This window comes from Piliocolobus tephrosceles, chromosome 21, assembly GCF_002776525.5.
Source record: "Piliocolobus tephrosceles isolate RC106 chromosome 21, ASM277652v3, whole genome shotgun sequence".
NCBI lineage: Eukaryota > Metazoa > Chordata > Mammalia > Primates > Cercopithecidae > Piliocolobus > Piliocolobus tephrosceles.
The window spans coordinates 3200939-3218550 of NC_045454.1; the positions used below are offsets into that span (position 1 = coordinate 3200939).

Genomic DNA, 17612 nt, shown 5'->3' on the forward strand with positions numbered 1-17612 from the left:
CATAGATTTCTTACTACCCTTGAAGTCCAAATATATTAATGTGGACTCTAACATCCAGCTCAAAAAGGAGCAAGATGACAAAATGCTCCAACGACTGGACTGGGAGTGACTGAGAAGCAGCTGCTTACCCAGGGAGAGCAGCTTCCTGTAGTTTTCCATGTTGTCCTGGATTGTGTTGTGAGGTTTCCTGTCCTCAGTGAGGTCTACCACATTTTGGTATGATTCAGCATCCTAAAACAGCAAACACAGACCTCTCAATGGAGTCTGTCCCCACCGACATCCAAAGACAGAATAATGTTGGCGACATGGGAGCTACATATATGAAGTTATATAGTAAGTGCTCACGGTATTGGGGTTCTGAGTGATCCAAGTCAAGTGTTACTAGGGGCCTACGTCGTACCTACCTTGGTGCTACACTCTGAGGCAGATCCCAAAGACGCATGACACATATTCCTTGCCCTCATGCAGCTTATAATTTGGTTGGAGAGAAAAGACTCATGAAACAATTAGAGAACAATAAACAATAAATTGGGGTACAGATAATAAGTACTAAACGGGTTTTGTAGAGGGACAGTTCAGGGTGGGCCTGAACAGTGTGCAAAGGTTTGTGGAGGGCAGGTGGGGCCTTAAGTAGCGGGTGAGGTTATGATACATAGAGAAAGGGATTGGTGGAAAAACTTAAACAGACTAAATATCAAACAGGCATGGAGTACTCAGGGAACAGAAAGAAGACACACACATTCAGGCAGACGTCTGGTCAGGATGTGACTTAAACCTCCCTCCTGGTTTCTCCATGGCATAGCACGGCTATACTGAGGGAGTTTCCAGTTTGCAGAATTTTCAAATAACCCAGGAATAACTGTAAGCCCTGAGGGCATTTTTATAATTGCCTTTTCTGTTTTAATGGACATTTACCTAAAAAGGAATTTAAAAATTCCTCGAATTACTCAGGAGAACCTTCTACCAGGATCCGAAAGGACCTCTGCTTATTGCCAGAGGGCTGACTAGAACACCACTGGTTTCAGGGAGTCATGGTCCCAGGAAGAATGGCACTGAGGCTGGAGAGAGACTTGAGGAGGGAGACGGTGCTATGGGAAGCCCACAGGCTTTGGAACTGGACAGAGATCTGGGTCAAAGGAGGATCGCACCGATTATGAGCTGTACAACCTTGGGAACGGAAATCTTTTTGAACCTTTCTTTCAGGTTCTTCACCTGTAAAATGGGGAGAAGTGCATTTATCTGCTTTGCAATACTGTGGGTGAGGATTTTCGGCAATGTGATGTGTTGCTTAAATATTAAGAAAAATTATGTAAAGGAAATACATATGTTTTGATATTAAATCCACCATAGTTCTATTGCTGGGAAAAGGCATGCAGCAACATGAAAAATGTAGTAAAAAAAGAGGGTTTGCACTGCCTGTGTCCTGCCACAAAAAAGCAAAAACAACGACAAAAACTAAGTAGGGCAAGGAAACAAAGCAGAGTTTCACAGATAAAATTCTTTTCTCACATGAAAGAAAAAGCACACTTTGATTTGAAATTAAAATCTAGGCAAGTGGGCAGCCCTACATTGGTTGTTCACTTCGTGTTTGTAATCAACAATGACGTCTTAATGTATACAAACTGCAATCAAGTTCAACGGAAGAGATGCTGTTCTGAAAACAATGCTAGTATGGCACAATGTAATTTTCACAACATGATCCATACATGTGAACAATTAAGAGATTTACACATGATGCTAAAAGATGAGAGAATTTTCTGTTTTGTACACCTCCAAAATGTAATTTGTCATTTGCTGCTGGGGTTACTACTATACTGCATCAGTAGGAATCAGTAGCTTCCAGACTTTTGATTATGCAGTCATGGGGCTTAGATGCCAATTCTTCACAGATTGTCAAGGAAGGGCATTTAAAAAGCAAAGTGAAGACAAAGCCCAACTACCAGGATACCAATGGCCAGGCCCACACATGCCTGCAGCCTTCTTCCTGTATCCCAGTCACTTGGCCCTTTGTTTAGTTCCTATCCCACAACTTTAGCTGAGCTCTCCCTAATGCCTGGGGTCCCCTCCCACAACACCTGACCCAGCCTGCTCCTGCCTCTAAACGGCAACTGTTAATGCCTCCAAGACATTTCCCTTCAATCCAAATAAAGGCCCTTGTTATAATTTCTTGTTAACTCTCTATTTTTTCTTGAGGGCACTGAGAACGATTAGCAGTTATATACAACATTTGTGTCAATATTTATTTGTGCAACTGTCAAAAGCTTCTCAGGGCAGGGCCCCTCTCTATGTTGCTCACTGCTGTGCCCCCCAGGGCCTAGGCCTGCTATCTGACATGGGGTGGGTACTGATACATGAAGGAAAGGAAGGTTCAGCCCATGGCTCCTCCCTTCTTTGAGTCCAGTCAGTGCTGGGGCCTTCCTCCACACTCCACCATGTCTAAGTGACCCCTCTCCTCCTTCCTAAAAAACAAGCTCAAGTCCCACATTTTTTTTCCCTTCATGAATCTCCCTGGCACATGCTGCCTCTTAAACCACAACTGCCATAACATTTAATGGTATGCTTACCATGTGCCAGGTACTTTATGTATGTGTATGAGTGACTTTTCACAGCAGCCCTGGGAGCAATCACCATACTCATTTTACAGATGAGGAAACTGAAATTCAGCTGAGTTGAGTAAATGGCCCAAGGCCAGCTAGCAAGTGGCAGAGCCAGGCTTTGAACCCAGCTCTTGTCAGCTCCAGAGCCTTTGTTCTCCCTGGCCAGTCTACTCTGCAGACCCACAGCTTTCCTGGCTCCCTCCTGAGGACCAGAAACATCTCCACAGTCACTCTGCTTCCCCGGCCCTGTAGGGAATGGCAATGTGACCAACCTACCAAGTGATACACATGCTGAGGGGCAGGAGCTCCTCTGACCACATGAACGACACAGAAAGCCAGCAGCAGCCTGGGCTACTTGTCACCTACAGGATGGGCCTGGGCTCCTCCTGGAGGGCTGGGGCTCTCACCCCAGGTGGGACTCTAGGGGGCAGATAAATAAACACAACATCCAAGGAAAGAAAGGCATCTCTGCCACGAAATGAAGATGGCCTTTCTAGAAAGAGAGGAAACCTGAGCATACCTGAGATCGGGACTCATAAGCCCTGGAGTCCCTGTCATCATCTCTTTCCATTTCAAAGCTTGTTTTCGCCATCACAGGAAGGGAAAGATCCCGCTGAGGCAGCCCTGGGAAGAGAAAAGGCATCAACAAGCAGCAGGGCCAGTCCATCCTGCAGGTCCCAGGTTTGTCCTACTCAACTGTGAAGCTGGCTGGGGTGTGAGTGTACGACAGCAAGTGCCTTTCTCTTCTCTGCACTCTGTGGCAGCCTCTGAGGAGTCCCATAAAACCAGTGGCCCTACAAAAACCCAGACCCAGAGCAGGGCCAGGGGCCCTGCCTCGTCCTTCTGCTCCCAGTCTCGAAGGTGGTTCAGACTGTGCCCACGCTGTGTGGGTCCAGTGCAGTGCCCACTAGCCTCATCCTCCGGGCACAACCTCTGGGTCTCCCCAGCTGCAACGTGTGACAGGGAGATGGCATCGGAGACACTGTCCCACGGGGTCGTGTCTCTGAACCATGCCTAACGTGTTGTGAACCATCACTAGACGCCACTCACTCCTGATAGCCTTCTCCTGATCAATTGTAGGGGTGCCCTGCTGCCCACAGCAGTGCTCTCCAAGTCCAGGAAGAAGAGGAGATGATTTCCAGCAGTGTGGACACCAACAACACACTGCTGTGATGACTGATTCCCTTTCAAATCTCAGGCCTGGTGCTCAGATGTGGCACTTCCCTAACACTGCAAGAAGTCATGGCAGACATTCCTAGTTAACAACATTGTTATAATGCGTTTTTCATTCTGTTTTCTGCCTATGGCACTTTATACTAGTTTTCAATTTTTTTTTTTTTGGAGACGGAGGCTCACTCTATCACCCAGGCTGGAGTGCAGTGGCGTGATCTCGGCTCACTGCAAACTCCGCCTCCTGGGTTCACACCATTCTCCTGCCTCAGTCTCCTGGGTAGCTGGGACTACTGCGCCCGGCTAATTTTTTTGTATTTTTAGTAGAGACGGGGTTTCACCGTGTTAGCCAGGATGGTCTCCATCTCCTGACCTCGTGATCCGCCCGCCTCGGCCTCCCAAACTGCTGGGATTACAGGCATGAGCCACTGCGCCCGGCCTAGTTTTCAATTTTTAGAGTAGCATAATCTTTCATACAGAAACTTCTAGCTTTTTAAAAAAAATGCACCAGCTTAAGAACACTGAGCAAATAGTTCAGAAGGCAACAGGTCTATGTGTTGAAACCTGTGCTGGTGGCACTGAGTGGAACTTCACCAATAGGAGGCTCAGACTAAACTTTTGGGGAAGCAGAATACAGTCCAAATGGAGCAGCAGAAACTTCGAGGCCCTGGCACTTTCCCCTTGAACCTGTGCACAGCACATGCTCTGTATCTCCTACTGAGAAAGAAAGTGGTTAAGACTCACTGCTTCTTGGGTTCCTGGTATAGGACCAGCGGTCTCGTGGCTCCATGTCTCTGCTTCTGCCCCTCCGGTCCCAGTCCCGGTCACCTGAGCAGGTGAGACATTCCAGTGGTTAACAAAGCACTTCGACACACCTGTTTCCCCTGCATGTGCACAACCACCCCTCTGGAAAGAGATGCTACCCTCTTCCCACAAGGAAATGGATCCAGAACAGACAGCTCCAGATTCCCAGGCTCATCTGGCCCCTTCTTTATCATATACCCGCAACATGGTTTCTGCAGGCTTTGCGCAAGTGGGGCTTGCTTCCAAGCAAGTTCCAAAGCTCAGTCCAGTAGCTAACCCCTACTTCAGACTCTTTGCTGGCTTCCCAGTTCCTAAGGGGCTGAGTCCACATTCAGGAGAATGGATTGCAGACCGTCTACTATCTGGCAGCCAATCTTAAAGTGCATGTCATTCTACTACAAAAAAACACAAAACCCAAGAAAACAACACACACACCCTCCCTGAAAGCAGTGCTCCCTGTAAAAGCTCACTGAAGCATCTTTAATGAGCCTTCCTGGGGAGGCTGGGGTACAGCTGGAAGCAGCCTGTTGCAAATTCCAAATAGCTTTAAATATTTTATCGTTGAATAAAACAAAACTAAGTATTTAAGGTGTCTGTTTAGATATAAAAATATCTCATTATGCCATCAATTACTTTACCCTCTCCTCAGATCTCTGAGTGAAGCTGACCACTCGGGGATGGCGGGGCATCTTCATGGAGGCCCCAACCCATCGTGTCTCCACCTGGAAGCATCTGGCAGCGCCTGCCCATGGTTGACCGGGGGGATGGGTACTCACCACTGAAAGAATGGACTGAGTGAGGTGGTGAGGACTCTCCTCTGTTCTGGGCCATGTCGTCGTCGCTGGTCACGTCACTGCTGTTGTCGTCTGAGAGGACACCGGTCACCTGGTTACTACTGACCTGGTTACTATCTCTGGCCCATATTCTCACATTAGTTCCCCCCAATCCCTGAATTGCATCTCCGTCACACGCACATACGGTTGGAGTGACCTGATCCTGACATTGTTGAGCTCAAAACCCTTTAGTGGCTTCCAACCACTCCTGACATACTAAAAACTGGGGGGGAGCATGGTGGCTGTGAGCACCCCGACCTCACCCCCAGAAGGCAATCTCCTAGCGCACCACACCAAAAGGGCAGGAGCTGTAAGACGTTTTCTCCCTTCCACAGAAGTGTCTCCCTTCCCTCTCCTGACTCAGGATGGTGGTTCTGCACCAGGGCGGTTTTGGCTGCCAGGGGATACCTGGGCATGTGTGGAGACACTTGTGGTGGTCACATCCAGAAAATCATGATGCGGCTCAATCCCACAGTACACGGGACACCCCCACCGCTGCCCAGGACTGAGAGTAATCCAGCCCAGACCATGTCGGAAGTGTGGAGGCTGAGAGCCGCAGGGCACGCCTGAGGCCTGCACTGACCACCATCACCCCGTGGAGACTCTTACCTTCCGGTTGGTACATCTCCTTGTAATTCTCCAGCGGAGTGACGAGTTTCTCACAGTTCTCTGGCGTTTTTGCTCGCACCCAAGGCTTGAGCTTTTCAGGGATGATGGTCAGGTACTGCTCAAGGACCAAGAGCTCGATGATCTCCTCCTTGGTGCGAGTCTCCGGCTGCAACCAATCAAGGCAGAGGTTTCAGAGTTTGACCAGGGTCTTCCGAGGCCCAACAAATTCCACATAGATTAGGTTCCGAAACCTCTGACGAAAAACTAAGAGTCAGTTGGACCTTCTCCTATGATGACATCCGGCTCCTTAGTCAAGTCACTGTTTAGCTCATAACAGATTTGGGGCCCAGGACTTCTTAGGTGTGGTGGCAGACAAGTGCTTTGGAGGCAGCATTTCTCTAAGTAAAATTTTCACTGGAGGAATCAAACATGAGTCAACGGGAAAGACACAGCAGCCTGTGACCGTCAGTACTCAGGGAACTGTAGATCGCAAGGAGATATACACATGTCCCAGAAGTTGAGGACCAGGCAGCAGTGGAGGTCACCCTACCAGGGACATCAACAATGCTTTGGGATATGGGAGTTGCCAGGAAATAAACAACTGCACAAAGTTGGCCTCAGCACAGCAGTTACAAGCACGATCCCTGGGCTTCACACAGACCTACTCTTGAGGAGTTAGATCTGCTACTAACTTGTTAGGTGACTGTGGGCAACTTGTCTAATGCCCTAGAGTCTGTCTCTGTAATCCGAGAAATGAGACTAACAGCACCTCCATCCCTTTCAGAATCGTGAAGCTGATATAAACTAAGATACCTAAAAAGACTTAACTGCCCAATGCAAGGCACAAGAGAAATGTTCAAGGCCCTAGCCAGTACTAAAATCAGATGTCAGCACGTTTATTAGCAAAAATGAAAAGGGAAGTAGGAGCTGGGGCAAAGCCTCCCCTAACATTTCTTCCCTTAACACAATCATTAAAACACAGTATACAACATGTAAAAAATGGAAGACCACTCAGAAATATTAAAAGTACTCAACTCTAGGTAATATGACATTCTTCCCTCAGACAGTGACAAGTGACCACTGAGCCTCTTGATGCTACTGTATGTTCTTTTGCCCTTTATCAATCTCATCAAAGATCTCATCTGTCTAAAAGAATCGGCTTTCTGTTTTGACATTCCTTTCTTACTGTTTCTTTACCTAGTTCATTTATTTCCTTGTCTTTATTTTATTATCTGCCCCCTTCCATTTATTAAACGTAAAGATTTTCAAACTCTCCCCTTTTTTACGTAACCAAGTAAAGCTATATATTTCCCTTAAAGCATTTTTGCTAGCATTTATGTTTTATTACGTATTTTTATGACTTGTCAGCACAACTGGTGCAACTAAGTAGGGCGATATGGGAAAGAAATCGATATCTGGGAGCACAAACTACCTACTGGCTTTACTTCCAGAGAAGAAAAAAAAACCATATGCAACAAAAATTTTCTCCCTTTGTTTTAAAAGAAGAGCAAGTTTAAATTTTTTAATTTAAAAAAGTCTAAAGGAAAACTGAAGGTGTTTCCATTATTCAGAATCTCAATTAGACATTATCACTTGGAAATTAATGTGGTAACTGCGGTAAACTCATGTTTACTCGTCTCAGTGATGGGCTCCCACTTCCCTCCCTATGCAAACTGCCTTCCCGCGCTCTCTCTTGTAAGTTATCCCATGGAGCTTGGGCACTATCCAATGCAAATGCCTTGATCCTGAAGACCTTAGCAACAGGACTATTCCCTTGTTGCCCTTCTCCATAGGACTGAGACACCACAGACAGCACAACATAGATAATGCTCTGCTGGGAAGAAGAATCCCAAAGCAAGGGAAGGCAGCAGGCCAGAGAGTCCAGGCTCCAGAGACCACTGAAAGGCCACCACGTGGGAGACAGGAAAATAAAGATGGGCCCAACTTTTCTGCACTATAAAAACCAACCAAAGTAAAAACAAAGCAAAAAGTGAGGGGGAAAGTATTTTATAACATAGATGACAGTTAATATTTGAAATGTAAAAGGCTTTTGGCATTAGGAAAAATAGCCCAATATGAAAATAAACAACACTAATACACAGAGTTCATAAAATTAGTGATAATAAAGGCCGCTTAATTAACATCAGAAATCAAAGAAATGTAAAATATTACAATAAACATTTTTTTGACCTGTCGAATGGGCACATGTTTAAAAGATGAACATTTTTGCTAGTGAGGGTGTAGAGAAGCTGGCTGGCGCAGGCATGAACCCCATCCTCTACTTGCTGCCCAAAGGGCAACTAGCAAAGGGGCCAGATGCTGAATTTGCACCTGCCAGGGCCACATACTTACCTTACCCTGCCTGGGGAAGATCAGATCCCAGGTGACCCTCTGTGACAGCGAGTCTCGCCAATCAAAAGCATAACTGCTCTACCCACTCGGCCCCCACTTCCCCAGGCCAGCTTCTCCATGGCAACAGCCACGCCTACCACTGAAGAAAACAGAAGATATGTGTTTGCAGGTGCTGAGAGTAAGAAAGGTCTAAAGGCTTGCCTGATGCTATCAAATGAAACATTAAGGCTGAGGAGTCAGTCTGCCCGAGGAAGGCCTAAACGGGCCATCAATAAAAATGTAGCCTATTAATCAGAGCTGTCCTTGAAGATGTATGAATCCAACACAACAACAGAGCACCTGTATTTATACCCTACTGCAAGGCCCCATGGGCAAGGACTCTGCTACCTTTTTCATCTCTGTATTTTTATAGGTGTTCAATAAACATTATTTGCACATAGATGCAAAAACGTTTGACAAACCCAATCTAACAAAGTCCAAATAATAGCCTATGATCTTGAAAGGCTATTCCAGGAATACAAGGAGGATGTCACATAAGGGTAAAATGTTATACAAAGGATGAAAGGGGAAGGGGAGCCCATGAGCAGTATTTCAAGTTAAAAAACATTTGCAAACTTCAACAGCCTTTTCTCATAAATTCTTAGCAGAGTAAACGCAGGAGACCATCTAAGCATAATACTTATCTCAAAGAAATTTAAACAAGCACATTATTAAACCCTAAAGGTGTTCCTCTGGAAGTGGGGACAAGGAAGGGACAGCTACATCACAATTACAATTTAACACGACCCTGGAAGTCCTAGCTAGTGCAACTGAAGATAAAAGTATAAACATGGGGACACATTATTTTGAACTACAAAACCTTATGAGTAAATACAGCAAGAGAAATAATTCCCATTAATAGCAAAACAAATAAATCAATCTCCATAAGTAAGTTTAACAAAGTTATCTGCAACTTCAAACAAAATTTTCAAAAGTTTACAGAGGAACACAAAAATTAGCCAGGGGTGGTGGCATGCGCCTGTTATCCAAACTACTCGAGAGGTTGATGCAGGGGGAGCCCTGGGAGGGGGAGGGTGCAGTGGGCTAAGATCATGCCCCTGCATTCCAGCCTGGGTGACAGAACTAGACCACATCACCAAAAACAAAACAAAACAAAACAAAACAAAACAAATCACATAAGGGCGATAAGTCTGAAATAAATACATGAAGACATGTGTATCACATTTTAAAAGTTCCTTTTTATTTTGATGTGGGGAGTTTTGACAAACCGATAATCCAGTTCTTCTGGAAGAATAAATGTACAAGAATATCAAGACAACCCTGCATAAGGCCTATATGGAGTGGGAGGTGGTTTGTCTGTAAAATGACTCCAACACACGAAAATAAAGTGTTTTTTCCAATAAGGATATAAGCACAAGGACAAATATACCACTGGGACACAACAGAGTCCAGAATTCAACTGTGTGAAAGTCTACAGACACATGGGGACTTAATGTACAATGAAGGACTGGAAAAGGATTCCTTATTTAAATACAAACTAGGAACTTTCTTACAACTAAATGGCAAAGGATAACTTTAACAAAAAGGCCATGACAGGATCGCTGACACTTCAGTGTTTGGTTACTCAAGCACGCATTTCTAGAATTAGAGTTGGCCTTTGACGTTAGGAAAGGCCGATACAACCACTGCTGGCATGGAGCATCCCCTAAGAAATTAGGTATTTCACCTACACATTTCTGGAAGGCTAAGGCCACTAGGGCCAATGACAAACATACTTTGTTCCAAGTAAGTTACTGCACCCAAAAAATCAGCATCCCTCCTGAATTTTCATTAAACAAGGAATGAAAACAAAGTATTTAGCAAAATGCTACATAACCATTAAGTCGTGTTATCAAGAAATATTACGGCTTTTTTTTCTGATTATAAAAATAAAACACAGCACTACATTCAGGTATTGCAAAACATTCACCATAGAAACTGCAAGCCACACCTACTGATTAAGTTTGTTGCTATCAATAAATCTTAAAATCTATACATATGTTGTTCTTACTGCAAATATTCCCATTTATGTGTACACAGAGAATCATAATGTCCACACAATGGAATATAATGCAATTTTCAGAAAGCAAAGCTATAGACGGAGACCTTGAGTGTGAAATGTTTGATAAATGGCATGATCTCATGTATGTAAAAAATAGTTAAACATATGGTAGTACATACAAACTAAACTACATACAAACTAAACTGGAAGAAAACTCACATACACTTGTGCTAAGACTATTTATAAAATAGGGGAAATCTATCAGAATAAATGATTAACAATAACAAGTCTCTGTTTCTTTTTCCATCTCTATTTAAAATGTTATTTTAACTTCCCAATCAGGAAAAAAACTAAATATAAAAATGAAGTAAATTCAATGACTGTTTCCTAGGGTGTTTGTTTTCCTTCCTGCCCAGCTTGTTATAGCACATCAGGCCCTCCCCTTTTCCTGCTGGGGTCCCCATAATACCATCTCCCTCTGACCCTTAAGCACTCCCTCCGAGGGTACCCTGTGGTCACCATCTGTACCTCCCCTCTCCAGTGACTGTACCATGGAGGGGGCTAGTAGGCATTAAGCTCCACACCCAAATCCTCACTTCACTGACAGCTGTCTAGCCATCATATGGCTCAAGACTGAACTCTGGCCACAGGGCAAATCCATCTCCTTCCTGACTTGAAGGTGGGCTCCCACACACCCCTCATTACTAAAGCTTCCACATCTCCCTCTGCTCTCTCTTCAGAGCAGGACTCAGTGTTAACTAGTAGCCAACAGCAGTTAGCAGCACACAAGGGCTAGCTGACTCTGGGCCAGGGGACAAAGAAAGGTCACCAACTTCAAGGGGAGGGAGGAGAGGCGCCAAGTGATGGGGCCACTAATAAAGGATCCCTCTACACAGCCAGGCAGGAATAGTGCTTCTGGGAATCTGGCATTATTTGATCTCCAAAGGATCTGTTCTTTACACTAGATATCTAAACATGAAACCTCTCTGTATACAGAATAAGCTTGGCGCAGCCTGCTGTAAGACAGCACTGCCATGGAAGTCTGGATGGTGGTACTGATGACATTCTTTGAATATTCTATGACACTTTACTTCTATTCCATTAAAATGAGTAGAAAATAAAAGCATGGATCTCACAATTAATATAATACATAATAAAGATGAAACTTATCAGGCATCCTTGCCATTAAGTTGGGGAAGATCTACGGCTTTAATCAGAGAAATGATGGGTCAGTGTTCAACTGAGCAGGGAAGAACTTAATTGAAGAACACATCATGCACTAGGAAGCGCCTGGGACTATGTGTGAGAATAAATCCTGTGACTCCAGTTTGGCCTCAGGCTCCCACATCCCATCTGACGCAGGAGAAAATCCACCAAGTCTCCTTCAGTCTCATTGACATTTACTTACTTTGGTCCCTCACCATGGTGCACCTAGATTCAGCCCCCTAACTCATTCTACCTACCTCATTAAAAGGGGGCTGGAATTGAGAACTTTAAAGTCAGGAACCGAGGAGGTTACTCTCTTCGTCTCTCAGGGACAGCGTGGTGTGTGGTCTCGTCTCTCTTCTTGTTTGCTCCATTCTCCTGCCTCTCTCTGCAGACCGACATTCTCTAGTTCAGCATGCACATGGAGTAAGATGCTGTCCCAGCCCAGGCCTACCTCACCTCCCAGTTTAAATGCCCGACACACAAGTGTCCCTTCATCCAAATTCTCAGTATGAAAGTGCATGCTACAGCCTGATTCCTTCTAGGGCAGTGGTTCTCAAACTCAGACGTGCAGAAGAGTTGCCTAGGGTGCTTATGAGACACGAAGCTACCTTTCCAGGTGGGATGACCCAGGAGGTCTGTGGTTCCCCAGGAAAGAAGCATTCCTACAACCACTCCAGGAGCTGTTCTTTGAGAACCACTGCTCTAAGGTATCCAGTCTGGTCCAATCACCTATGAATAAGGTACACATGGGACACAGGGGCTTTAGAGGGAACAATTTTATATGGGAGCAAGGAGTAAATGACCACCAACTCCATCTCAAAGGCCACAACCTCCACCCTCTGGTCTGCTGGCTGGCTTCTCTCAGATAATCTCAACATCCTGGGCTTACTTCTACCACATTAAGCTTAGCACTTACCACACTGCAGCAAAATCTCCTTGTCATTGTCCATCCTTGAGAGATTTCCCCAAAAATTTAGAAGGAGAGGAAATAATATCTAAGAGTTCAGTCTTATGACCAGCACGAAATGGTTCGAGACAAATAGAGCTACTTTAAAGAGACAAAATGTCTTCCAGAACAGTATGAATTATTTGACTATATTCTAATAACAATAATTGGTTGATCTTATTTTTTTAAGGGGAGGGAATACTAAAAAGTAGGCCACAAAGCATGGTCCATCCAACCACCTACAGGCTAGTGAACAACTCTCATCAGACCTAACTCGAATGGAGTTTGGGGAGGGCAAGGATGTTAGATAAGGGGCTTGTGGTGTCTTGGTAACCCTAAGCAAGGGTTTCACTGTGACTACATGGCTGCACCAGGCTGTGTTACACACCAGTGCTATGAAAGCTCACCCACATCCTCTTGGTTCTGATTCCACACTCACCAAGCAAGCTTCTCACTATGGCTGTGTTTCCCATGCAGGTCTGCCCACAGGGAGAGAATCTGCTGATCATATACACTGCTGAGTACCTGGGTCCCCGCTACTGTTGATCTCCTACCATGAATTAATAAACCAGAATTGTGGGAACAAGAACATCCTATTACAAGTCACATTTCAGTATGGGTTTAAGTCTCCCGAGCTTAGTTAAATGTGGATCTACCAACACGAGCCCTCAGGCAAAGGAGGTTTCCAAGTCTCCACAGGGTTAAGCACCATAATGGATATCTTGAGCATTCACTGAGGCCAGGAATACACCAACCTATCCCAAGGGCCCACCTGCTCATGTTAGCTTCTCCCCAAGCAGTATTCCTCCACCACCTTAGCCACCTATCTTGGTAAACACATCCTTATTCTTCTTGTGATGGGAGTAGTTTCCACTCAGTAGACACTGAGGCCAGGGATTATGCCACTCACTTCTGGAGACTCCAAGCCTGGCATGATCCTGTCCTGGATCAGGCCCAGTATCAATGCTTGCTAACAAATAAACAGACAGACAACCTCTGGCTATGTGCTTGCTTTCCCACATCATGTGACTCACTGTGTCTGCTCTGAATCAGTCAGCAGGCCATGAACAGAGAAAGTGAGTCTTGTGGAGTCTCCCTCCTAGCACCTCTCAAATAATCTACCCACTTCGCTCCTCCCTGTGATATGACCACAAGCCAAGCCACCATCTCTCACCCAGGCCCAAGGTGGCCTCCTCACACCCACTGCGTCCACCCTCCCCTTCTGCACCCTGTAACCAGATGATCTTTTTAAAACCACAAATCTGATTATCATGATATTCCCGTGGTTAAAAGGGCTTTCCTGATGCACTTCAGGTCAAGCCCAGTTACTCACCACGATTACAAGTCTTTTCACAACGAAGCCGCAACTTACCTTCTTCGTACCTCAGTCAGATGCCACTCAACGATTCCCTTGCTCTAGGAATCCTGGATATCCAGCTCCTCTCTCTTTGCATCTCTCAAGAACATCCCTGTCCCCTCTGCTGAGACTACTCTCCCCATGACACACACCATTCACACTCCTTCAGGGCTCAGCTTTAACGTTCTTGACCATTTCAGGGACGCCCCCATGTGGCCTTTCCAAGATTAAGTCGGCTGTTGCTAGCAGATGTTCTCTTGCAAAAGTATAAATCAATTATATTTTCCACAGCTTTAATCCCCAAATAGACTAAAAACTCTGCAAAAATACTTCCTTTCCCCCATGGGGGCTACGTCCCAGCACAAAGTACACACTTGGTCAATATTCACAGATGAGTGGATGAATCTCTTATGCTTCTTTAATCACCAGGTAAAAGAAAAAGAGTAGGCCTGAAGCAGTAGCTGAGTATGAGAAAAAGAGGGAGGATACTGAAATGGATGGTGTGAGGCCAAAGAGAATTTCTAGGGAATATAAAATCCACCAGAAGAGTCTGGGTATTCTCAGAGGGCACAAATGGTGCTGGGGTGGCTATGTGGAACACGTGTGCGTAGGAAAGTATCAGAGTAAGGAAGTGCGGTGGTCACTTCAAAGATGGATGTGGCACTGAGGAGGAAATTCAACTCACCTGGACCCAGCCACCTAGCGTTTGGACCTAGTCCCTCTTCCTCTCGCCAGTCGTCTCCAAGAAGGATGGAAGATCAAGAAGGCAAAGCTGTAGAGGAAAAGAAAATGTGATTCGCCAAGTTTAATTTGCAGTTGCTGGGTTCCTCAGGGGGGAACAATACCACAACAGTTCCACATTTATCTTCTATGATGGCACAGGTCAAACGAGACCATAAAGGGCATCCCATCCAGGATGAATGGCCATGGGTATAGCTCCCTTAGGCCATGTCACACCCTGGGGTGTACTCATAGACTTTCTCCAACAAAGTTACATCAAAAGCATTCAAGTTAGTTTCTGGGGGGTCTTACAACCTTCCCTGTGGCTCTAGATTAAGGAATCAATTCAAGAACCCCATTTATGGCACTGGCCATCCCTATGTTAGGACCGCTATCCTATCATTATTAGGTAATGGTACCCTTAATCATGTGAAATATTTTAGGGTTTATCAACATGCTCTCAGTGGACTAGTAGGACATAGTTCAAGTCCCACTGCACCTCAGAGTATGTGTTCAATCAATTAGAGGTCGCTGGGGGAAGGACCTTCATGATTACGGGGCTGGTTTATATTCCAAGAGTCAGGTGAGCATATTTTGGTGAAGTTAAAGGGCTTATTAAAAACTATTCAAAGGATGGGTGCAGTGACTCACGCCTGTAATCAGCACTTTAGGAGGCCAAGGCAGGTAGATCACCTGAGGTCAGGAGTTCAAGACCACCCTGGCCAACATGGCGAAACCCCTGCTCTACTAAAAATTTAAAATTAGCTGGGCATGGTGGCGAGCGTCTGTATTCCCAACTACTCGAGAGGCTGAGGTGGGAGAATCACTTGAACCCGGAAGGCAGAGGCTGCAGTGAGCCGAGATCGTGCTACGGCACTACTGCCTGGGCGACAGGGCGAGACTTTGTCTGAAAAAAAAAAAAAAGATGATGACAGGTTAGGAAGGAAGCGTTATATGTGTCACTTTCCCTACCTCAAATAAAACAAAAGGGCTGACTTAAGATCTCCTTGGGTGGAGCTAGGGCTAGGTAAGTGAGCTCTAGGACTCTGTAGGAGAGCTAGGGCTGGGAGGTCCCTACCCAAACTAAGCTTTGGAAGCTGTGCAGCCCTCTAGCGGCTCTGCTCATGAATAGTTTCTCCCAAGGACCCACCCTACCTTTGGGGCAGCCCCTTCAAACACACCCCCACCTGCCCAGGGCAGCCTCCTAGTTCCAAGGCACTGCCCCTCCCTCCAGGACCACCTGCAGCCCTGAATTTTTCCAGCTCCAGTTGTAGGATTTTGAGTGAAAATCCTTCACCACCAGAGTCTCCAAATCACCTAGACCCCAAATCTTACACCCACAGCGCACTTCCTCCATTTTCTCACTTAAAAATCCCACCCTTCCCCAAATCTCTTAAAACGTCTGAGTTTGGCCTTGGACCTCACTGTCCCAAGGCTGCGCAGCTGAACCCGATGGCTTCCCGAGGCCTGGCTCTGGCGCCCCCTGGAGGAACTCCAGCGCCACCAGCCATGAAGGCGCGCTGCCCAAGATGGCACGGGCAGGGCTCAGCTGGCACGCCAGTGCAGCCTGCGGTCACTCAGGAAGGCTCCCGAGCAGGCCCCACCCCTGAGCCGACAAAGATGACACAGAATGAATGAACTAGGCTCTACGGCCCCGCCTACCTTGAAATCCCCTCAGCCCCCTCCAACAGCCCTGCTGTCACTCAAGATGACGCCTGCGCAGTACGCTTCTGCTGCCCCTGCCAACGTCCAACACATAAGGTACTAGGGTGGGCGGGCCTCACGCCCACTCCTACAGCCAACGCAGCTGTCATTAAAAAATGGCGCCTCTGCAGTGCACCCACCACATTGACTGCAGGCTGCTCCATCAGACAAGACACACATGCTACGGCCCCCCTCAGTCACTCAAGACAAGGCAGCTCCTCCCTCAGGCCCGCACCTGCAGCCTGCCTGTCATTCAGGATGGTGCCTGCACAGTACACCTTGGCTGCCACCTAATGGCCAGCCACGATGATGCCACAGGGTGGGCGGGGCCATGCAGCCCCCGGGTCACTCCTCTGCACCCGGCCCTGCAGCCAACCCAGCAGTCATTCAAACCACTGCCTGTGTAACTGCCCTCACGTGCCCCACTGCGCCAGAGTGGACCAGGCTCGGCAGCTCCCAGTCGCTGAGACAGCCCTCCCTCATGCCCGCCCTGGGGCCGACCCAGGTGTCACTCAAGATGGCGCCTGCGCAATCAACCTCAGGCGCCCCCTCGCGGCTAACACAGCCAGTACCGTGGAGGCGGCGGGGGGCAGTGGAGGTAGGGGTGCTCTCAGCCCTATCAGTCCCGAAGAACGGTCCTGGGCCCCAGCCCTTAGCCCTGCCAGCAGGGCGCCTCAGCAACCCGCCACGCAGCTCCCCCGCCAAGCCGCCCCCAGACACAAAATGGAGCCACACACATCCTGAGGTGAACAACGTCTTGGTCAGGCAGTAACAGGGGAAGGGATGAGCCTCTGCCACCGTTAGCCAAAAACACAGCGAGCACGCTGACAACCGTCGCCCTGTCCTTGAGGACAAATGGCTCTGCGGCCGCTACGGCAAACTCTCTAGGCAGGTCTCCTGGCTCCCGCAGATGCGGAGACGGAGCCAGTCCCACTGGCAAAACAGCCCGGTGACCAGCATACACAACCCAACGGACGTGGCACTCCACAGCTTTCCACCGCCGCAAAGAAGGCAGGCACAGCAGCCGTGGCCTCGCTCCTCCCTGTGGACAACCCTACACCTAAGCGGCAAACCGCAGCCGCCCCCATCAACTATGGCGCCCGGGTGGGCGGGGCTTGAGACCATCACGCCCATGCCACTCGCAGCCACTTCAGCCTTGCCCCGCCACGTCTGCCGCCAACCAATCTGGGCAACCCCTGCACAGCAAACCTCAGCTGCCCCCATCAAAGATGGTGCCCAGGCGGGCGGGCCTTGCCTCGCCCAACCAACC

At 47.2% G+C, this 17612-nt stretch overlaps 1 protein-coding gene across 6 annotated transcripts in view; it reads right to left on the bottom strand.

Moving 5' to 3' along the window:
* The window catches only part of LOC111521177 (paternally-expressed gene 3 protein), a 71534-nt gene that overhangs the window by 52223 nt on the left and 1699 nt on the right, over positions 1 to 17612 (bottom strand). For 5 of the 6 annotated variants that reach the window (XM_023184404.2, XM_031934846.1, XM_023184403.2 and 2 more), the window contains exons 2-7: positions 14604 to 14690; positions 6014 to 6179; positions 5348 to 5437; positions 4512 to 4595; positions 3118 to 3221; positions 129 to 231 (exon numbers count right to left, since the gene is read on the bottom strand). In XM_023184404.2, coding sequence (XP_023040172.1) covers positions 129 to 231; positions 3118 to 3221; positions 4512 to 4595; positions 5348 to 5437; positions 6014 to 6029 — 397 coding nt within the window. In that variant the 5' untranslated portion in view covers positions 6030 to 6179; positions 14604 to 14690. The remainder of the gene's footprint in view (positions 1 to 128; positions 232 to 3117; positions 3222 to 4511; positions 4596 to 5347; positions 5438 to 6013; positions 6180 to 14603; positions 14691 to 17612) is intronic. The other variant, XM_023184402.1, reaches the window with a different exon arrangement.